General features: G+C 41.0%; 1 protein-coding gene across 1 annotated transcript in view; it reads right to left on the reverse strand.

Annotated features, from left to right (window-relative positions):
• Nucleotides 1–23,599, reverse strand: part of LTBP1 (latent transforming growth factor beta binding protein 1) — a gene marked incomplete at its 3' end in the record, with an annotated part of 277,622 nt that overhangs the window by 107,807 nt on the left and 146,216 nt on the right. The window contains exons 7-8 of the mRNA XM_067562644.1: nucleotides 19,662–19,764; nucleotides 4,919–4,990 (exon numbers count right to left, since the gene is read on the reverse strand). Coding sequence (XP_067418745.1) covers nucleotides 4,919–4,990; nucleotides 19,662–19,764 — 175 coding nt within the window. The remainder of the gene's footprint in view (nucleotides 1–4,918; nucleotides 4,991–19,661; nucleotides 19,765–23,599) is intronic.

Raw genomic sequence — 23,599 nt, forward strand, 5'->3', positions numbered from 1 at the left:
ACTACCACTACAGGAGTTACTAACCTCACTAACTAACTAACACAAAAAATCCTAGTTTAACGTTTAAACCCGGGGAATAAAGTGCTTGCAATGGAAGCGCAGGCAGTTCCAGTAACCGCCACGGGCAGAAAGAAGGAACCGAGGGGGCGTAGGGCCAGCAGTGCCTCAAATACTGCAGCATGTGCACGGGACTCCAAGGGGCACCAGAGCTGGCCCTACGGGATCTGCTAAGGGAAAAAAAGTTTGCATGCACACACCTATAGTGGAATGGACATGAGTAATCACTCGAAGAAGAACCTCTTAAATCCTAAACTCTCTCTCAGAAAGAAAGCAGATGTCTTTAAGGAACTGAAACTTGCCCCAATAAAGGCTAGTCTTTGGATATGAATCAGAGTGGATTTTTCTAGCTTCATCCTTCATGGTAACATTCTTCAAGTATGTAAAAGGTTGTTATAAAGAGGAGGGCAATGAATTGTCCTCCTTATCCATTGAGGACTGGACAAGAAGTAATGGTCTTAAATTTCAACAAGGGAGATTTAGGTTAGATATTAGGAAAAACTTCCTAACTGTAAGTCTGGTTAAGCACTGAAACTAATTACCTAGGGAGGTAGTGAAATCTTCATCACTGCAATTTTTAAGAACAGGTAGGACAAACACCTGTCGGGGTGGCCTAGATAATACTTAGTCCGGCCTCAGTGCATGGGGACTGAACTAGATGACCTATCAAGGTCCCTTCCAGTCCTAAATTTCTATTATCAAACAATTTTATGTTGGTCAAAGGAGAAAACCCTAAGCAAAGGAGACAGATTAGAACTTGTACTGATCTGAAACTAGAACTGAGCCCCAAACAGAAGTTTGCTCTTAGAGCAAATTACTCTAAATAGTAATTATCCTAACTGGCAAATAAAGGAGAAACATGGAAAAATTTCAGATTATGGAGAAAAAACAAAGAAGGAAATTTGTAGGGTAAGGGGACAAAGGCTCTGATACGTAAAAGCAGCCAGTGGCTAGAAAGGAATTGAGAACCACTGTGATCTTCTTTTTGAGTCTAAATCAACATTGCTATTGGCAAGCTCAAAGTTTGTGTAGCACTGGTGGCAGTCTATCTCCTGACACTCTGTCCCATGTTCTGCTCTAACAGAGTGTACCACCTCTTGACCTCAGGCCTCTAGCTATCTCTTGAGGTGGAATCATGCAATTCTCCCACTTTCAGACCAGGTCCTGGGTTGCAATTCTCTGTGTATCAACCATGATTATCTCAGCAATTCTGATTTTTCTGCAGATCCTGCATTTCTGTTTCCTCCAGGACAAGGACAAGGGTAATCAGTGACTGAACAGCTTCCTTAAAGCCAAGTATTATTTATTTCAAACAAAAGCATTTCAGAAAAGAATATATCTTAAAAATAATTAAACAGACTATATGTATTTCTAGCTTACCAGGTGTCTGATCATCTTCCACATGGGGACTCTGGTAAGACTAACACCTGTAAGATCTTCCACAGAGCCTCTCTGTGTGTCAATTTGTTTTCTTGTCAGAGCTCATTGACAATTCACCCCCCTTCTCAGGAATCAAGCCACTTTTAAACTATTTATAGCTCTTTGATCTGGTAACATACAGCTTTTGCAAAACAAGATTTTTGGAACTGGTTGGAGAAAGTACCCTTGAGGCTAACAGCTTGCCCCATTGTCTTTCCAGTTTGTGCTTGGGTGTTCTTACCTGGGAAGTCATTGTGTGGCCTTTCTGTGCAGGCCCCTCTAAATTCAAGCATTATAGAAGTATAGCAACCATTCCACAAATATAGGTTAGATCAATAGTCACAGAGGAAATTCTAATAATCCAATATACAATAATTTCTCCTCACTAATCTTGTTACCTACAATGTTCGTAAAATTGTTACATCTCAGTACTGATAACATTAGTACATATTTCCATAGCTGTCAGGAATACTTAACCTCCCTCTCCAGAAGACTATGCTCAGGAGAATAGGGATGATATTGAGACAGCCACAATGCTGAGTTGAAGGTCCTGTCTCTTTTGCAGATGCGTAGCAACCTTGTAGCTAATATTCAGTATGATTATACTGTCATATGCACAAACTGAATCAGTCAGATAGTCTCCTGGAAATGGTTAGGAGCATTTTGCTGCAAAATATGTACTACTTGTAGGTCTGATAAGGGGCTCAGCCTTGATGCGCCTGGCCCTCATGTCCCTCATTTCTAGCCAGGCTCTCTGTTAGGAAGTTGACACCAACATGTGGCATGTCTTCCTGCCATTTTCCTCTGTCTCCTTTTTCTGTGCCCCATCTTTCTCTAGTGGGAATCCATTTCCTGCCCCCACAGGTCAGACTGAATGCTCCTGGCATTCCCCTCCCACTGCCTTCCTTGTCTAATGGTCCACCAGTCCTTTGACCTAACCCTATCTTCCCTGCTATCACCCTCCCTCAATGCCTCTAGCCCTCATCCAAAGCAAAGGACATGGACAGTGCTTTTGTGTCAGGAATTGGGCAGCTGGTACGTCAAAGCATCTAACAGAGAAACTTAAGATAGAAGTTCACATATACCCCTCAGTGATGGAGGCAGCAGTTTTTGAAGTTTATATTTTGTACTCTTTAAAGCAGTTTTGTTTTTTGGTATCACCATTTCTTTACTCAGCTGGCTGTTATATGTTTCTTTATCTTTGCATATCTGAAAGTTTCCAGTTCAATAAAATGAACTCAATCTCCCAAAATTCCCATGTATGTCTTTTGATACCAATTAATCCCCTTCCCTCTCCCCTTACACTCTCCTCCCTCAAAGTGTTCCTTGGCAACTTCTTGTGTGCATGGTCCTTACTGATGGTCCTTATGTCCACAGGCCAACACCACTTTCACCCTTCCCTTTCCTCCTCCTTCTCTGCCCATTCTTCTATAACTCAAACTTGCTCTCTCTTTCTGTGCTTCCTTCCGTCTCATTGTGCAGCTCCAAACCTGCAAGATGATGCTCTATATCTACATCCCTCTCCTGCCCTTATGCTTACCTTTCAGCAACAGGATCCATTGTGAAAATGCCTTTTATGTAGAGCCAGAGCAGCCACCAAAAGAATAACTCCATTAGCCACCCAAACTGCCTGTTTTGACCATGCAAACTTTTAGAAATTCTTCCCTAAATGTGCTAGTCACGATAACATTGAAGATAACTAAATCAAAAAGCTTCCAACTTTCAAAGTAAGTCACTGTGTCTGTCTGTATTGTGCAAAATGAAAGGGAAGGAAGTTCTGTTTAGTTTCACTGACTAACACTGATAAGAAAAAAACTCAAATCCATTTTAAGTTGACCAATTCTGCAAAACTGTGTTTGAGTGAGAACATAGTTTTGAGTTGATATTCTTAACAGAGACTTACTTAAAGCAGATAGTCAACTTGTTCTTGTTACATGCATTAAGCAAGGCATTGCTTTGATTGTGCCGAGGAATAATTCTCCCCGCCCTTTTACACCAACATAAACAGGAATAACTCTATTGAAATCAGTGGAGTTACAAATGTAAAACGGGTATAAATGAGATCAAAATTAGGCTCACAGCCTTTACTTGTCAACAGTATAATGACACCAGGGTTTGGTGACCTACTAAGCACAAATTAAAAAAATACTTTATATTGACAGCATGTAATTATTTGGCAGTGGACAAAAGAAATGTATACTGTACTGTGACTTAAATAACAAATTCTTAAGCAAAAAATAAATCTTGTTTAATCTGAAGTTAAGGTTGAAAGAACCTTTAGGAAAGGATCAGGAAAAGCTCAAGAACAAAAATCATCTATGAGAATCTTATAGTTTTCTCAGAAAAATGCAATTACTGGATAACCTAGAAATCAAAGTGAAGATTCTATTTAAAAAAAAAAAACAAAAAACAAATAAGGAAATTGGAAATGTCCAATTAAGGTCAAATTATTTAATAACTTTCCAATTTGAATTTACATATCTGCCTTACTAAAGACTTCATCGTGCTGCTGTGCAGATCCCAGGGCACGGCTGAGCACATGGAGAGCTGAAGGAATGTGCTGAGCTACCTGCAGTATAGTGTTTAGTTCAAAGCCCATCCATGTGTCAGAAGAGAGGTCTCCAGGTGGTGGTGGTTCACACACCGCAGAGAAGCACAAGGCTCCACAAAAGTGTAGGGAGGGAGATTCTGTCTGAGGTCACTTCTCTGCTTGCTGAGGTGATGACACCATTGGCTGAACTGGCCAGTCTTAGCTCAGCAGGGCAGCCTATGTGGGGGGCCATGTTTCTTAGAGTGAAACTTCTGTGTCTCTGCCGGTCCCCTTCTGGGTCCTATCTTGTGCCACTGGCAGGATTTAACTCAATGCCAATAAAGGCTTTAGAATGCTATTCTGTATTATCATTTCTGTCTAACTTGTTTTCTTTTTACATTTTCAGTTGAATATGGTTGTGTGTACAATATAGATATAGATATTTATGAGTTGTTTGAATGATGAGGCCTAATCCTCCTCTCACATCAATATAAATCAGGAGTAACGCAACTGAAGGTAGGGAAAGGAATCCTTTGCACTTCCCTTCCCCCATACCACTCTTCAAATGCTACTGCAGCCTCAGGACAGGCAGACTTAATATCCTTCAGCAAAAGAAAAGAAGTCTGAGCCTGATATTTCTCATTAAAAAAACAGAAGTAAATTTTTATGAAGCCATCTTTATTTGTCATAAAAAACAGTAAAGGTAATAAACAGTTTTTTGCTTTGCAGTAAAGAGGGTAAAGCTATTCTAGGCAGCTGCCAATATTTTGGACTCAGTTACACTAGTTTCTCCCAAACACAACCAAATTCATCCCTGAATCTCCACTGTAATCAATGGAGTTAGGCCAGGAATTAATTTAGCCTAAAAGATTTACTCAAAATAAATAGGTGAATTGTTGACAAATATTTTACCTTGACAAAAGGTAGCATTAATCCTCTTGTAACCTTGGGGGCATTCCATCATTTGGTTGTATCCAGGGTAAGCTGAAAAAACAAAACAAACTACTGGTTAGTTATTACAATGTATAACATATTTATATGGAGAGCATTCAAAGTCAGATTACTACATAATTCTCCCCCAAAAAATCTACATTTACATTTTTAAGGATGCATCGTTAAAAATTTAAAAGTCAGGAAATGCCAAAATTTAGGTTCTACATGCAATCTGAACCCTGTTTCCTTCTGTGTAAGCATTATTACAGTCTATAACTACTCAATCAAATACTATTTTGCAGATAACACAACATAACGTCATGACAGGAATTCTTTGAAACTAGGGCTCGTCTACATGAAAAGTTACTGCCATGAACCACCAGGGTATGAATCTCGTTGCACCAGCTTGCCACATAGCAATGTCCCATGTGGACACTGCTACACCATGCTAAGCCCCACTCCAGGGCTTTCACACCGGACTTGGCATGCGGTAACTTGCCATGTAGACAAGCCCTTAGAGAATTTTCTGTTTCATTCTACTCATTTTCAAAAATGGCTGAATCCTCCTAGCTCCAACTACCTGCAAATATCACTTTCAGGAAGCGACCATGCTGGAAAATTTCAACTTGGAAAACAACTGTTTTAGAAATGTACAAGCAACTGAAAACAGGGTTAGTATAGGAACCTGAATTCAACCTTAACAGTGGCAGTTGCTGCTGCTCCCACTATAATATAACTGACATCCATGGAAAAATATAGGCAGTCTAATATTTTATTTTTATAATAGTGCAACCACAATTATAAAAAAGGAAACAGACTTATACTTAATCTTTTTGAGTTTTATTGCCTATTCATTTATTGCCTGTCATTTATTGCCTATTCATTATAAATTATCTAAATTATAAATGGTAATGCCACAAAATGAATTCACTTTAGCCAAACTAGAAGGTCTTCAGCTAATTAATGGTTTTGTTTCTACTTATTGTTTCTTCCTTGCATTTAAAATTGCCTTTGAGACCTTGGAAAATTGTTTATTGACACATAAATTGTTAGTATATCATAACTAAAAAAGGTATCTTCTTTGTATGACTATAGTGTATTAAACACTGAAATCTTCACTTTTGACACTGCACTGTACTTTATTAAACATGTAAGAGTAAACATTTGGCTTTGTGATATCTCATACACCTTCAGTAAGTGCCTCTCCAGATAAAAGGCAAGAGCCCTAAGCACATCCTGTGACTTGCATGGCACCTCATCCCTGCTAAAACAATGTTTAGGGTAAAACACAGGTAGATGGTTACTTTGGTTGGTGTGGAAATCTGATGCCATCATAGGGATTAACTTTAGCGACAGTCTCATGGATACCTTGTCTTTATGGAAAACAGTATGGGGGGCTGTTAGCCATGAGCACCACAAGCTCCCTGACTCTTCTGGTTGACATGATAGCAACCAAAAATGCTACCTTCATAGAGAGATGTAACAGAGAGCAGAATGCCCGGGGCTCAAATGGTGACTGAGGGTATGTCTTCATTAATGGTGGCAAATTGGCCGCTGGATCGACTGAGCGGTCAGTGAAGACCCACTCAATCGATCTGGAAGTCAACATGTTAAAACTACCCCCTCAAGTGGTCTTCATTAATGGTGGCAGCACAGTGCGGTCAGTGAAGACACCACGAGGAGAGGAGTTACGAAGTCGACTGGAGTTACGCAAGCTACTCTGCGTAGCTTGCGTAACTCCTGTTGACTGCTGCTGAATTTGAAGGTAAGTGTAGACCAGGCCTTAGAGGGTTAATACAACAAGATTCAAGTCCCAGGCTTGTAGTCTCAGGGAAGACTCAAATATTACCCTTCAGGAACTGGGCAGTGACTCGATATCTTCTGGCAGATGAAACAAGCCGATGGCTTCCATATGTATCCTGCGAGAACTAATAGATGGCCCCAAGGATTTTAAGAATAAGAGGTAGAGCAGTACATCCCCAATTATTACCTGTAAAGGGAACTTACATGTTGGTTACATAAGAATGTAAATATTTTCCACTTTGTTTCATAACGTTTCCTGGTAGAGTCCTTTTTAACTGCAGCTCAGGATGGTCTTGATATCAGACGAACATATCTTTTCTAGCTCCAGCATCCTTCAAATACCATGTCCTCTCAGGTGAAGCGTGGCTGAGTTGGGGTGGTCAGTCAATAGTTGACATTTCAGGGGAAGGCGGAGAGGTCAGGCGGATAGTTGCACAGTCTACCAGAACTGTTGGGTCCAACCTGGTGCTATGAGGATAACTTCCTCCACATCCTGTCTGATTTTCCTCAAGATCAAAGTAATAGAGGAATCAGGGGGAGCGTTTAACTCAGACCTCCTGAGCATTGTCTGAGAAGAGTGTCACCTGGGCTGCAACCCCTTTCCTTGCATTTCTTCATGTGGGATGTGAAGAGATCCATGAATGGAAGACTCCACATCTGAAAAACCTCATGGAGAGCTGGGCCATGGAGCTCCCATTCATGTTTTGTGGAGAAATATCTGCTTACAGAATCCACCAAGGTGTTTCATATTCCTGGCAGGTGGACAGCAGCCAGAGTAAATTGTATGGGAATGCACCAGTTCCAAAAGGTAATGGCCTCCACAGACAGCTGTGAGGAATGTACTCTTTCCTGCTTGTTGATATAATAGTTTGCTGTCATGTTTTCCAATAGCACCTGCACTGACTGGCCACAAACATGAAGGAGGAATTGCTTGCAAGCCAGTCTGAGTGCTCTTATTTTCACTATGCTGATGTGAAGCATAGACCATGTCCCTTGAGCTGTCTGTCTCTCCCTGTGTGCTCCCCAATCTCAGCAGGATGTGTCTGTGATTATAATCTTTGTTAGAAGTGGGGAGCTGAATGGCACCCACCGCACACATTTCCTTTGTCTCCCAGCAAAGAAGGGATGCCACGACCCTTTGGGGAATTATATCTAACAAATCAAGATTGTGCTTGCCTGAGTGTAAACAGTCTGCAACCAGGCTTGCAGGCATCTAGATGGAGCCTTACGAACAGAGTCACATTGGCATTTGCAGCCATGGCAATAGTGCCAGGCAGGATAGTATGGATGTCCTGGGACTTGTCTGCATACACTGTCTGAGTCCAATGACAGGGAGGAATCAGTTGTCCAGTAAGTCAGACCCGGCCATCACAGTGTTCAGCCTTTCCCCAGTAAACACTATTGACTGAGAGACTTCCAGGGCAGACTTTATTGCAGTTGTTTCTCATGTTTCCCAATAAGAACTGTCACTTTAGGCGACAATCGCCTAAGCAAGGATAAACCTCAGCCCCTTGTCCATGAAAGTGAGCTGGCACTGCTGACAGCATTTTGGTAAACATTCTCGGCACCACTGAGAGTCCAAAGGAAAGAACCCTGTACTGGTAGTGCTGTTGGCCAACCACAAATTCCAGGAATCTCCTGTGTGCTGGAGGAATATCCACATGAAAACAGGAGTCTTTGAGATAGAAAACTGTGATCTAAAAAGGGGATAATTGATGACAGGCAATAAGCAGCAGCGGCTAGGACTAGAGGGAGCTAAATCCCCCCACAATGTCTCTCTGCCACAGGTGTGTTGTGCTGCCAGGGTGGTCCACTGTGTTACTCTGGTACCTGAAATAGAGGACAGAGCTATGCTCCGGCACTTCAGAAATAACCAGAGCATGCTCTCTGACTGCCAGCTCCACTCCACTAACATCCACCCACCCCCCAATGCTGCCTAGTACTTGTAGTCCACCCACACAGCTCTAGGGTCTGCGCATTACAACTCCCACAAGGCCAGATGGGAAGGCAGGGTTATGCACTGGGGAAGTAGTGGTGTGTGCAAGTTGGGCTCCCTGTGTCAATGTCAGCAACAGCTGCCAGGGCTTCAAGGGTATCAGCTTTGCCTGACCAGCCTCAATACCTCTTTAATTCGCTCTCCCTCCCGCCCTGCCCCAGGCGCCTTCTGGAGACCAGGGACTGTCCCTGCCCCTCCCCTAACTCTGCTAGATCACAAGACAATTTTTTTTTGTGAGGGAGGAGGGAAGTAATGACTTAGTTACTACTCCTTTTATATGGAACTTTAACTTTGGTTTGGCATCGAATCCTGACCCTGGGTCCAGCTCCAAAGGCCAAAAGCTGCTGCAGTGGGGTGAGTGCAGTGTAGGCTTGCTCTCCAACCTGCACCCCCCCGGCCCTGCCTTCTGCACCAGGGTATAAACAGACAGTGCCCCCCAGACACACCAGAAAGCAGGGCCTGACATCACTCCCAGAGTGCAGGCTCCTCCTGCACACGCACAGGGATGGAGACCTGCCCCCACACCACACATCTAGCTCCCCCACCCCCAAGAAAATTTTCACCAACTGCACGTGGACAGGTCACCACTCTGAACTTTAGGTGAAGGATGGTCTTGTTCAGTTCCCTGAGATTCAAAACAGGTCTCCATCCCTGTGTCTTTTGGGGAACAAGGAAGTACCTCAGTTAGAACTCCGCTCCCCTGGCTGCTGAAGGCACTAGTTCTATAGCCCCTGTTTGAAGAGTGACTCTCTCTCTTGTGGATAGGGTTGCCACCTAATTGCTGGTAACCGGACCCCCGAGACCCCACCCCTTCCTTGCCTCTTCCTCTCAAGACCCCACCCCTTCTGTGCCTCTTCCCTTGAGGCCCCGCCCCTGTCGCTCGCTCCTCTATCCCCCTCCTCCCATCGCTTGCTGGATCTTCTCAAAGAGCCTGCCTGCAGGTCGGAGGCAGCCCCAGCTGAGCAGAGGCTGGCACTGGTTAATGACCTGGCACCTCCCCTCACCCTATGGTAACTGGGTGCCATGTCCCTGAAAACTGGGCAGCTGGCAAATATACATAGCATCCAGACACCGGACTGTCCAGGTAAAAACTGGATGGGTGGCAACCCTACCTACAGATGAATCCCCCTGTGAGAGGGATCCCAAAAGCGGGGCGGGAGGGAGGGGTAGAGTGAGGAGGGAAGAGAACTGGATGGTATAGCCTGAGGAGATGACCTCTAGTACACATCTGTTTGTCGTGATTTCTGGCCAGGCACATATGTATTGGGAAAGTCAGATTCCAAAGGGGGACAGAGGGGTTGTGTATATCTCATGATGAGAGAGCTGATGCGGAGCTCTCAAAGGTCCAATCAAAATGCTGATTTTGAAGGTGGGGTGATTTGGAGGCAAAGGCCAATTGTCCCTGGTACCCTTCTTATGGATCTTTTGATGCTTTTGTGGCAGTTCCTATTGTCGCTGGTGATGAAAAGCCAGCAGGTCAGGTTGTCTGAACTGCAGCTTACTGGGCTCTCTCTTGATTGCAGGTGTGCAAATACCGAGCAACCGAAGTGTGGCTCGGAAATCTTTCAAAAAGTGGAGAGACTCATCCGTCTTTGCACTAAACAGTGCACTGCACTCAAACAGGTCTTCCACAGTAGTGTGAGCCTTCTTTGGGATTTCCAGGGAAGAAAGCCACAACAATCATCTCATCACAACAGTAGTTGCCATGGACCTCACTGCTGTGACCACCTCATCTAAGGTTACCAATCTAGTCACCAGCTTTTCCTCGTCAGTCAGGGCCTTGAACTGATCACTAACATTCTGAGGAACTTATCGGTGAAGCCAACTAATTTGTCATATATGGTAAAATCATATCTGGCCATCACTGCTTGGCAGTTTGAGATTCAAAAGTGCAGGGAAGCCAAGAAATATACCTTTTTCCCAAAGACATCAAGCCTCTTTACTTCTTTTCTTATGCAGCATAGACCTGGTTTGTCTCTGTGTGCTATGCTCAGGGGCTGCTGATATTACCAAGAAGTTAGGAGGTGGATGAGAGAATAGGTACTTTGACCCTTTGCAGGTACAAAATACCTCTTTTTCACCCCCTTGGATAGTGGTGGGATTGTGGCAGGTGTCTGCCAAAATATCCTGGTGGGTTCAAGGATCTTGTTAATAGGAATCACCACACTACTCAGACCTGAGCTACATAATATGTCCAGCAGTTTGTGCAGGGCTTCCTGGACTTCTTCCAGTGGGATCTGTAGCAACTTTGCCACTGTCTTGAGTAAGTCCTGGAAGGACATTGAGTTATCAGGGCACAGTGAGGAAGCGGGAATCACCACCTCATGTGGGGAAGAGGAGGACAAGGTCACCAGTGTGGTATCTCGTGTTCCTACTATTCCTCTTCCTTGTGCTGCTGTAGTAGTACCTCTTGAGGAGGCCGGAGAAGCTCTTCTTCTTCTCTGGAAGCCCTGGATCTCCTTGGTCCCTTATTTCATGAGGTACGTACTCTGGGTGGTAGTCTTGTGGGTCTTCTGGGCCCCAAATTACTACTGTCAGATCTCATAACCCCTCAGTGCAGGGCCCCAAGGTATTAGCTACCAGTGAGTATAGGGGAAATAGCTTCATATGGGAAAAATCAGATATCCTGGAGACGTATGTTCTTCTGGGCTCAGTACCCTCAAGGGACCAATTTGGGGAATAGTCCAGGAACGGATGCCTGTCCTAGTCCTTTTCCAACTCTGAGGATTCAGAGTCTAGATCCCCTGGGGGAGCCCTTGTCACTGGAGGAGGCAGTAATGACCTGCCAATTCTCCTTGACCATACCAGTGACAGTCTGGCTTGACCCCTACTTGTAGAAGGGGACAGAGAGGCGTATTCCAGGGACACGGGTACTGGCTGAAATCCCAGTGCCAGGCATGAGGGTCTGGGGAGGAAGGTGACTCCAATTACAGGAGCACCTAAAGATCATTCAGATTTGAGAATGAGCTTAGTTGATGGAGTCATAGCCATAGCTTGAACTGCAGACGTAGTGGGCATCAGATGTGGTGGCACCAATGTGGGTTTTGGTGTCAAAGAAGCAATCTTGGTACTGGATGGTGCTGCAGTTTTTCCCTCTAGAAAGTCCTGGTCCAGTCCTTCCCAGGACCAGATAGTCCTGCTTTGAAGCACAAAGCTCACAATGACTTGGTGCGGAATAGGGACCTCTACCTTCCTTCTTGTCTTGTGGGAGCACTGATGTCTCCCTTCCCCATTTGCCCTGGCTTTGCGCTCCAGAATCTCCTGGAGCAGAGGTGGGAACAGAGGTCTTGGAGCCACTCAGGACCAATGAGGAGGGACCACTCCTATCTTCTTCAGGATGACCTACACGGAGGTCTCCCCAGTCAGTGGTTGTTCCTGCCCTCATGGACTCCCCCATGAGGAAACTTTGAAGTCAGAACACTTCAACTGCTTAGTTCTACGCAGGAACCTGCAGATACTACAAATGGAAGGGACATGGGTTACCCCAGACAAAGCAGACAGGTGTCTTGATAGTCTGTTACCAGGAAGGATTTCTGGCACTTATTGCAGTTTTTGAAACTGCGGATACTTGGTATACTGCCCTGCAATGAAGAAGAATCAGGGTTGTGGGAATTGGCAGGGGAAGGGTTACAGAAAATGTTCCCAACCCCAGAGGGAGGATTCCAATATTTTTAGGGAACAAAGCCCTAGACTAAGCCTAACTAAGAACTAACTATAAAAATCTTTAAATATTTAAGAGAAAAAGCTGAGAAGTCAGCTCAAACACGGCCACACCATCTAGACCACAAATGGTAGAAAAGGAACTAAAATGGTGGCAACTGGCAGCCCCCTTTGTCCTCTCACTGTGGGACACAAGGTGAGCAGGAATGCATGCACAGACCAGACGGACACTGCTAGGGAAAAACCTCGGGTCCTGGGTGCAAGGACAACATACTCAACCTGAAGTAAACTACACATATGGACAATCACTCAAAGAGGAAACGTATGTTCTGTCCTTGAACCGACCATAGCAGCAGCAGCTTTTGGAGTTAAATGTTTCAAGATCAAAGATATATTGTGATGTTGATTGTCAATTAATTGTTTAATTAGAAAAGTAAGTCTCATCCTGAATAACAAGATTATTTTAATTAGTAAAATGGTTAGGCACCGTGGTAATACAAATTAATAAATAGTAATACATAATAATAATAATAATAGTTTCAGATGCAGCTTCCCTGGATATATTATGAGCAGAAATAGGCATGTTTCTTCTTGGTTTATGGGTTTAAAACATATGCAATTTTCACTTTTAAACTGGCTGCAATTATTTGTATCTAAATAAAAAATTGGAAATAATATTTGTCATAGTTATGGGGCTAACTATGCCTCTGTCCCCCCTTCCTGGTGTCTCTGACTGCATCACCTCAGATGCAAGTATCATGCCTTTACCTATAGCCTTTACCTATGTTGGGATGGAATTTTGTAATTCTCCCATTCTTAGACCAAGCCCTTGCTACTGTACTGTACGTATTAAACGTGCTTACCCAAGCAGGACCAAGGTAGTTTTGGCACCTGCGGTTATTTCCCTTTGGGAGTCTGTGACCAGTGGTATACAGGGACAAAACAGAATTCTTAAAACCAAATTATAATTTATTTTAATAGTAATTTTATTTTAATAGTAAAAGAGAAAGAGGATTTCATAGATTCCAAGGCCATTGTGATTATCTAGTCTGACCTCCTGTATAACACAGGCCATAGACCTTACCAAAAATAATTCCTAGCACAGATCTTCTAGAAAAATATCCAATCTCGATTTTAAAAATGTCACTGATGGAGAATCCACTACAACTTCTGGTGAATTGTTCCAATGGTTAATGACCCTTACTGTCAAAGATTAATACCTTATTTCTGGTCTGAATTTGTCTAGCTTCAACTTCCAGCTATTGGATCATGTTATATCTTTCTCTGCTAGATTGAAGAGTCCATGTATATACTTACAGATGTAAGGAAGCACCCCTTAACCTTCTTTCTGTTAAGCTAAATATATTGAGCTCCGTGAGTCTATCACTATAAGTCATGTTTTCTAATCCTTTAATCATTCTCGTGTCTCTTCTCTGAACCCTCTTCAATTTATCAAAATCCTTCTTGAATTGAGAGCACCAGAGCTGGACAGTATTCCAGCAATGGTTGCACCAGTACCAAATGCAGAGGTAAAATAACCTCTTCTCTAATCCTACTTGAGATTTCACTGTTTATGCATCCCATGATCATATTAGCTCTTTTGATCCCAGCATCACATGGGGAACTCATGTTCAGCTGATTATTCATCACGACCCCCAAATCTTTTTCAGCATCACTGAATAGAGTCCCCCATTTTGTAAATATGGCCTACATTTTTTTCCTAGATCTATACATTTACATTTAGCTGTATTGAATCACACATTGTTTGCTTGCACCTATTTTACTAAGCAATCCAGATTGCTCTGAAATAGTGATCTGTCCTCTTCATTATTTACCACTCCTCCAATTTTTGTGTTATCTGCAAATCTTATCGATAATGATTTTATATTTTCTTTCAGGTCATTAATGAAAATGCTAACTAGCGTATAGCCAAGAACGAATCCCTAAGGAACCCTATTAGAAACACACCTGCTTGACGATGATTCCGTTTACAATTATGTTTTGAGACCTATGAGTTAGTGAGTTTTTAATTAATTTAATGTGTTCCATGTTAATTTTATAGCAGTCTAATTTTTTAATCAAAATGTTATGTGGTATCAAGTCAAATGTCTTATAGAAGGTATATTACACTAGCACTATTACCTTAGTCTACCAAACTTGCAATCTCATCAAAAAAGATATTAAGTTAGCATGACAGGATCTATAAACCCATGTTGATTTGCATTAATTGCATTAGCCTCCTTTAATTCTTTATTAATTAAATCCTGTATCAGCTGCTCCATTTTCTTCCCCGAGAATGATGTCAGGCTGACAGGCATATAATTACCCGGGTCATCCCATTTTTAAAAATTGGCACAACATTTACTTGTTTCCAGTCTTCTGGAACTTCCCCAAGTCAACAAACAATCTGTGTGTGTGTCTATCTTATCTAAAGTCTTATCATCCCGATAGTAAGATAGGCACCCTTAACTTGTTCAGACGTCTCCTACTGGGACTCTCTCTCAATCAGGTTCTTCTAAACAACTTCTGTCTCTCTTCAGAGAGACACCTTTTTTTAAACTGTCAGACTTCTTTCTTCTATATTCCTAGGCTTTGGCCCTTCCAGACAAAACTATTTTTGCAGTTTGGTTGGGAAGGGAATAAAATCTTCAAGCCTAACAGTTCAGGCATTGTCCCTAAACAACCACCCAGTGTTTGCTGAAGAATGGATTAATTTGAGCTATTCTTTCCCCTTTCTGCTTGTTTTTCCTTACAGTCCCCTAATAAATTAAACCAATATATTTACACAATAAGCATCCCAATAAATAAGGTCCACATACAGCATTCATAAATTATTACAGAACAATTCCAGTTCTGTCACAACAATATTTTAAAATGAAATAGGCTACATGTAAGTGATATTTAGGGTGGGGTTTTCAAAAAAATGTTCAGTATTGACCTAACTCTTCTCCCATTAAAGTTAACAGGAGTCTTTGTACTGATTTCAGTGGCCACAGAGTTAAACCAATGCTGAGCTTTTTGAAAATCCCATGCTTTGTGTACAAGGGTCTGTGACAATTCCATTACTGGATAATGTATTCTCATTAATGACCTGAAACAATTCTCAGAGTCAGAGGGGGTTAGAATCAGAGTTAAGGTTAGAAGGGACCACCCAATGATCTAGTCTGACCTCCTGTACACCATAGGTCACCAATGCCACCCAGGATCTGCAAGTAAACCCAACAACCAAATTAGACCAAAGTATTACAGCCCACAGGAAACTAAACTATTATGTGTCCCAGATAGAGAATAGGAGGGTCAGAAGGGCATCAACGCCTGTGACTCTGATAATGTCAGGGAATTGATTCAGATATACCCAGATAACCCAGGAAAGTGACTCTCATTCCATGCCACAGAGAAAGGCAAAAAACTACCAAAGTCATTGCCCATCTGACCTGGGGAAAAATTCCTTCCCGATCCCACATATGGCACTCAATTAGACCTCCAACATGTGAGCAAGAACCAGCCAGCTAAGCATGTGAGAAAATGCTTGGTGCCACCTTAGAGCACTGGCCCATCCTATCCAGTGTCCTGTTACCAGCCATGGCCATCTCTGATGCTTCAGAGGAAGGTGAACAACAACAACAAAAACAGAATATACTCGGAGGAGGAGGGGAGAGACAAAATCCCTCCCTGACCCCTGCAAGTGACCCGCTGAAGTTCTGAAACATGAGCTTTAGGAACAAAAGACATAAACCAGAAGGGATTCCCCCAGAGCTACCTGCCCACCACCATCACAAGCAACTCAGTCATATAATCCCACTCATAAATTTGTCCAGCTCTCTCTTAAAACTAATTAAGTTATTTGCTCTATAACTCCTATTGGAGGCTGTACCAGAACCTCACCCCTGTGATGGTTTGAAGCTTATTTTTAGTTTCCAGCCAGAATTTGTTCATGGACAGTTTGTATCTATTTGTTCTTGTGACAGCATTGTCCTTTAGCTTAAATAGCTCTTCACCTTCCCTGGTATTTACCACCCTGATGTATTTATCAAACGTAATCATATCCCCTCTCAGCCCCTCTTTTGCTAGCTCAATAAACCAAGCTCTTTCAGTCTCCTCCCATAAAATAGGTCCTCCATTCCCCTGATCATCCTAGTAGCTCTTCTTTGCACCTGTTTCAGTTTGAATTAATCTATTGTGAACATGGGCAACCAGAATTGTACACAGTATTCCAAATGAGGTCTTATCAATACCTTGTATAATAGCATTAATGCTCCTCCAGTTCTACTGGAAATGCCTCACCTGACATATCCTTGGATAGCATTTGCCTTTTTTTTGCAGCCACATCACACAGGAGCTTCACCATTATGTTCTATGGCCAAGAATTGGTATACTTCAATCCAGCCAGACTAAGGGACGTCATAGCAGAAGTACTGCTTTCCCTTGTGACAGGGGAGAAGTAAGCTGTGCCAGCCCTTTCCTGGTGCAACTTACTTCTATCTCCACACCGACTCAGCTGTACTGGGCAGTGCAATGGTGGAAGGAGGTTGGAATCAAGGCTCCATCCACTCTTCTGTGCCCACTCATTCCTATCTACCCGCAGTGAGCAGAAAATAGCCCCACAGAGACTCGTTTCCTACTTGCACACAAACCAATAATACAGGTAGCTCACACAGTGGAGTATGGGGTTGTGTTGAGTGGTTCACAGCTGATCCATGTGAGAGATGGATAAAGTTCTACATTGTTTACTTACTCATTTAGCAAGTATTATTTATTGCCAAGCATTCTGAATGGATATCAGCTTCGACTTGTAATATAACACTTTACAATTTGATTTAAAGATTCTCTTATTAAAAAAAACTTCAGCATATGACCTGTTTCTATTTTCTCCTCATATTATTCAGTATTATGAAGCTTGTGGGTTTACAACCACTAAAGCTGTTTCAAGCCAAGGTTTATGTACTTTGTAGGACTGTGGACCTGATTCAGCAAAGCACTTAAGTATGTGTTTAACTTCAGATACATGCAAAAAAACTCATTGAAGTCAACGGGACTTAAGAACATGCCTAAAATTAAGCACATGCTTAAGTGCTTTACTGAACAGGGAAAGAAAAGAGAGAATAGTGGTAGTGAGTGATAATGAGACTTAAGCACATGCTTGAATGCTTTGCTGAATTTGGGGTTTGCAGACAACCAAATGCTAAATCCAACCTGCTCAAAAATGGCATTTAAAACTGGCATATAAAAATATTTCAGTCACAAGTACAGATTATAAAGCACAAAACCATAAAAACCATAAAAGAGAAAGCCATGGAAAATCTATTTTCTTCCAAGATGACTACAGTTTGGACAGCAATACCAACTGTGCAAAGGAAAACTGTCAAAATGACATGGGAATAATGTGACCTTAATCTGAATCCTGTGAATGAATCAGCAGAGGGCATGGATACAATTTAAACACCAAACTGTTAATAGTTTATTTGATTTCCTCCTAAGCTGTATTGGCAGTTTTTTGGATAAATCAGTTTGCTCAGCTTTATCAGAAATGAGTCAGGATTTTAATACTTAAAAAAAATCTTCAGAAGGGATGTAGGTGGAGATTATATGAAATGGAAGTTCCCTTCCCTCAGTGGGTGTGTGAATGAAGAACATGAACATATTATACATTTACAAACTCCACACCCATTACTCACTTGGGTAATGTCTCCATGCTTACCATTACCAAAAATAACAACATTGTGTGTCCTTTTCTTCCAATACCTCCATTAAAGAAACTAACCCTTCTGCCAATGAGATACCAATGAGAAGACTTAAATATTAGTATTTCATATATGCTATTCTATTTTTACATATATGCTCGGGTCTCTATCTCTTGGTTTTCAATGGTAAATTCTAATCCTACATACTATATGGTTATGCCTATTGTTCTCAGCCACTAAAACATTCTTATCTTCATCATCAAAATATAAGACTATCTGCTGCAATAAAGATCCTCAGATATGTCTAGTATATTTTTATAAAAATCCCATAATAAATGGTTACATTTATTCTTTGGAAAAGTTTGTTCTACAGAAATGTAAGGCTTTGATGCAACTAAAGCACAATTTTGGCACATAAGCCTGAAAGACACTCAAAGACCCAATGAGTGCCCTATGTGAAAGCAAATCAGCAGATTAGGGGGCTCTGAAACACAAAATACTACAGCATAACACAAAACGCTAGATCATAAATCAGTGGACCAGATGGAGTAAGTAATAATTTGTGCAAATTACCCTTCTGGGCAATAAAAGACTCCTGACAAAACTGCTCCACCAGAGCCCTTTGGCTGCCCGTGAAAGGGCCAATCACATTACGACACAAGGTTTTTTCCTTTGAGAATATTTTTATATTAAAAGTATATATATAAAGATATGCTGCATCATATGAAACAATATATTTCCTTCATGTTAAGTAAGTTAAGTATCCCATGTTGATGATTGTAGCGTAGGGAGTGTCAATATAGTACTGTACTGGGATTCAAGAGACCAGTATTTTATTCCCTGCACTGTCACTGGCCAGCTGGATGTCCTTGGGCAAATCACTTTAGCCTCTCTCTGTGTCAGTTTCCCCATTTGCAAAATGGGGATACAGATACCTCCTTTGTAAAGTGCTTAGACATCTACTGAGGAAAAGAGCTAGGTATTATTATTTATTATTACATGTGTTAAATGTTTCAATAGATTAGGTTTACCTTTCAGACAAATTACTTAATAGCTATCTTTCACTATTTTACATTATTATGTCAAGTTGTAGCAAAAATACTGGGAAAGTCTTCATGGTAACCTAATTGTAGAGACAGCATTTTAACAACAGAGTTAAAAATGCAACTCATAATTTGGAGCCTGGAAAAGCTTTGGCATTAAAACTCAAAAGTTCATTTAAGGTCTCAATGTGTCATTGCATTCTCTCTAAGTAGGAACTGGTGCCTCTATAATTTAATGTTTCTGTGCAAACTTTAAAAAAATAAATTCAGCTAGGCAATGCAAGATGATTCAATATCGTTATCTCCCTACATTGAGAAAACACAATGAAGCATCACTTCTTCAGTAAGAGAAGAAGAAGAAGAAAAACATTTTCTTTGCTGTCACTAAAGGTCAGAAGGGAGTGCAGCTTCTGTCACCTTTCTTATATCAAACAATGTGGTTCTTTTGAAATACAGTGTTACCTTTTCTTTAAAAGAAATGCTATTTAGAGCACAAAAAAGTGAAGTGATGTAGAAAACAATAATGAAATCACACTTACATGGCTTCTTGGGACATTTGTGGCATTTGTTAAAGCCCCAGGAAGTACCCACAGTTCCACAGCAATCTTCTTGCTTTGAAAGGCCAGGGAGTGCTTTACCACACTGGAATAATTAAGTAAAGAATGTTCTGGTTAGTGTTGTTGTAAGATGCTCACCTCTAGAATACTGCTGTATTACATAATCATCTTAAACTCACCCCACTGGAGAGACCCACTGAAGCCCTCAATAGAACTTAAATAGTACACTGGCCTTGGGCTAGCCCTCTTAACGGAGGTGAGCAGATTCAGTTTTAAAACATTTTGTATCGGTATTTTTTTCCCTTCAACTTTTGGAACAAAAACCAGTCACTAAGTATATTTCCAAGCTAGTAATTCTTCATTGGCAGTAACTCCTTAAATTTTTCTTTATAAAAATCTGTCCCTGAACTTTTTCAGAAAATATGTAAATCATCTCAAATACATTTCTCATTATTCTTTTAAAGAAAGGAACACTAAAGTATTACCATGATTTCCTTAATGTCATTTCCTATTTCATTTTTAAAATACAAATATCCCTAGTACCACAACTCACTGCCAAGTTGTGCCTAATTTTTATGATCTGTTATTGACATTGTCAAATTATACTGAAAGATTCTAATATTTGTAAACTGAAAAAAAAAATTAACATAAGCAAGATGACTGAAAAAAATAAGTGATGCCTTTCTATTTTTATTTATGACTCTTTAACCATTCAAGTAATGGGCCCGGTCTTGCAGGCCTTACTGAGGCAAAATTCTCATTTATTTCAAATGGTGTTTTGTTTGAATAAGGACAACAGGACCTTGTATTAGTACCCTATATTAGTAAACTTGTTAACACTTTAACAATAGGCAAGCTTAAATTTACCTCCTTGATTGTTGATATTTTTTCATTTTGCAAGGTAAAGGAAAGCAAAATGGATTTTCTGTTTAGAGAACAGTTACTTACTAGTAATGGGAATTCTTTGTGAACGTTGCCTATATAGATTTGTACTCATATTCTTCTCCCTACCTCCTGCCCTTCCCTTCTTTCCCAGCTCTACTCCATTCTGGTCTCTGAACTTTAGTGGGAGGAATTGAGGTGGTTGAGACTGCACCTCCCCCTATGACCTCAGACACTAAGCATTTGGTGCCATGAGGGGTACTTATGTGGTACCTAATAGGCATCTAAAGCCATCCCAACAACGTGCATGTGCAGAGGCAGTACTTCAGAAGCAGAGTATGGTTTTTTGTTTGTTGTTTTTTTTCAAAATATGAAATGTGTCATTTAAGAGTATTAAACTGGAGAAAAAAAGGAAGGTTTAAAAAAAGAAAGTAAAGCTCACTCTTAGTTCAAGTGTGGTGCTGTAGCATTTGTTCTGTACTTAAGATCATGATCTCTGTGGTCATAACTGTTTCAATTTTCTATATAAAAACCATGAGCAAGAATAAGGATTCCAAATTCTGAGTCATCTGGCAACTGAGATTTACAGCCCTATCAATAAATTCTGGCAATGATTTAAGATCTTTATCCCATCACACCTATGATGAATTGAAGCTTGAAGAATCAATGATAATTTGATTAGAATCCAGCCACTTTAGGAACTGGCATCAAGGGAAGGCGCCTGCCATGTAGGGTGTCTCAGCTCCATATAAATGACACTCCAGATCTGCAGGGTTTAGATCTTAGGACATATGCAGCAGGGAAAGGTGGTAGCCGCGCAGAGCTCCTAAACTAGGCAGGAGTGAACTCTGGCTTATGAGCTCTGGTTTCCCTGTTTCCTCCAACACACTCCTTTAGATCCTTCCAACACTCATGGCTCTGCATGCCCTGTTTCCCAGCCAGACACACTTACCAGAAAGGCTCTCCTCTTTCACAGAGCCTGAGCCTCAAAGGAGCGAAGCTCCATTTCAGTGGTGCTCAAACTTGGATTGAAACCGCATTCTCCTTAAAAGTCTCACCCTACTCCTCCACAGATAATTATTTAACCCCTTCTGCCTCACTTTCTGAGCCATAAACAATAGGTGGTTGACTGCCATGGGGAGATCCCTAGAAATTCTCAGTTTGTCACATCTTTCAGTGCAGCTCTGCCACATAAATCTAGTTCTATTTTAAGTGGCAAGGTTCTAGTGTGCACACTGTGCCTTGAACAGATTCCATTAATGGAGCACCAACTTTCATTATGTTTTAAGACAGATAATTTAAAATATTTGTACGTCTAACTTTAATTTTTTTTAAATCACTTATACTTTGCATAATTAAAGTGCACAGTATTGCTGGTGCACAGAGGCTGCAAGAGCCACATCACCTTTGTTCCTGTGTGCATTTCAGCCACAATCCCAGTCTTTGTTTGAGTTATGTTCAGCTGCCAGTGATAAACTCCCCAAAAGAACTAGAGAGAAGGCAAGACCACCCCCTCCACACCCCCGCTGCATCTGTAGCACAGCTGTACTAAGGAATAAATGGAGTGCCTGTTAAAGGGTGGTAGAGATCCCAATCGGGCAAGAAATCTTGCAACAATCACAAAGTATTCTGTCTGAACCATCAGGATGTCTCTTGGGACTCCCACTGCCATATGATCCCTTCACAACTCCCTTTTGTGGGCTATTCCTTAAAAGCCACAATATCATCATTAATAAAGTGAAACTAACTGTCTGACTATGACTGAAATCCAGGGGTGCTCTGCCCAAGGATTAACTAATGATTTCAGGATTCAGCTTAAAGACTATCTTTCACATACTGCAATAACAAAAACTCCAAAGTGAACAGATACACTGTTATGTGCCCTGAAAACTTTTCAACAGGCATAGACATTGGGCCATTATATTTTTCTTCCCCCATATGGACAGCAGAGTAATAGACCCCAAATTTACTGACTCATATTACTGATACGATATTACCAAACAACATACTGGATATCTGAATGACAGGTTGTTAAAAAGAAGAATATTGTCCAATATAACACTGGCTCAGTAACAGGCATTGTCTCATAAGAGAAGGACAGAAACTCTTAAATACTTCCAGACTTTCTAAAAGGACTTGTAAAGAATTTGTTTTGGCTTAAGCAGAACATTCTTTATAGGGAAGTAAAAATTATCCAGCTTTCTTTTATTTGAGTAATTATAACGTTTGGTGTTTTTGGTATCTGATACATCTTTAATCCTATGATATTTCAGGGTATTGATTGTGCAAAGAATCTACTGTGGATGAAGCATTATATCCTGTAAATGGATCCATACTGATTTCTGACAGTCTATTTGTTTAAAAGCTTCTGATGCCAAACCATGAGCCTCAAGGAATTCCAGACAAGTATTTTATTTTATGAGATGGTATTTTTAAGACTACTTGAAAAAAAAAAAAAAAAGATTTTAAAAAGTGCTCTGAAAAGAAAAAGTAGTAATGTGTGAAACATCTTATTTTACTTGACTTTTTTTAAAGAATTTGTCAAATTACAATGTGGCAGGTAATTTGCTATAAATGTCAAGCAATGAAAATCTATATTCTTTCACTTCCTTAAGAAATGTCTGTAAAATCTGAAGTACAACTTGATCATTTATGTTCTTTTAATAAGCAAGCTACCTTAATGTCTGACAAAATGGCACATTACTATTGCCATGTAAGTATTGTAAATGAACTGGTTTATTCACTAATAACTATCAATATATTTTGCTGCCCCGATCACAAACTGACATCTGTTTTGTTAGTGACTTAAACCCAGTTCCTACAAATATTTATGCACATGCTTAACTTTATGCACAATGTCAATGGGATTACTCATGTGAACAGAGTTAAACACATGCATACATTTTTGCAGGGACAAGGCCTGTGTCACAACACATCCTCCGAACTTTGCCAAATTCTAAATTTTCCCAACTGCCTCCTACCAGTCTGTTTATTCTATACTTTGCTAAGTCCAATAGTTAAAAGATAGCAGCCATCTC

The sequence above is a fragment of the Emydura macquarii genome, unplaced genomic scaffold (genome assembly GCF_026122565.2).
Source record: "Emydura macquarii macquarii isolate MOO-44397 ecotype Brisbane River unplaced genomic scaffold, CSIRO-AGI_Emac_v2 contig_2457, whole genome shotgun sequence".
Classification (NCBI taxonomy): Eukaryota; Metazoa; Chordata; order Testudines; family Chelidae; genus Emydura; species Emydura macquarii.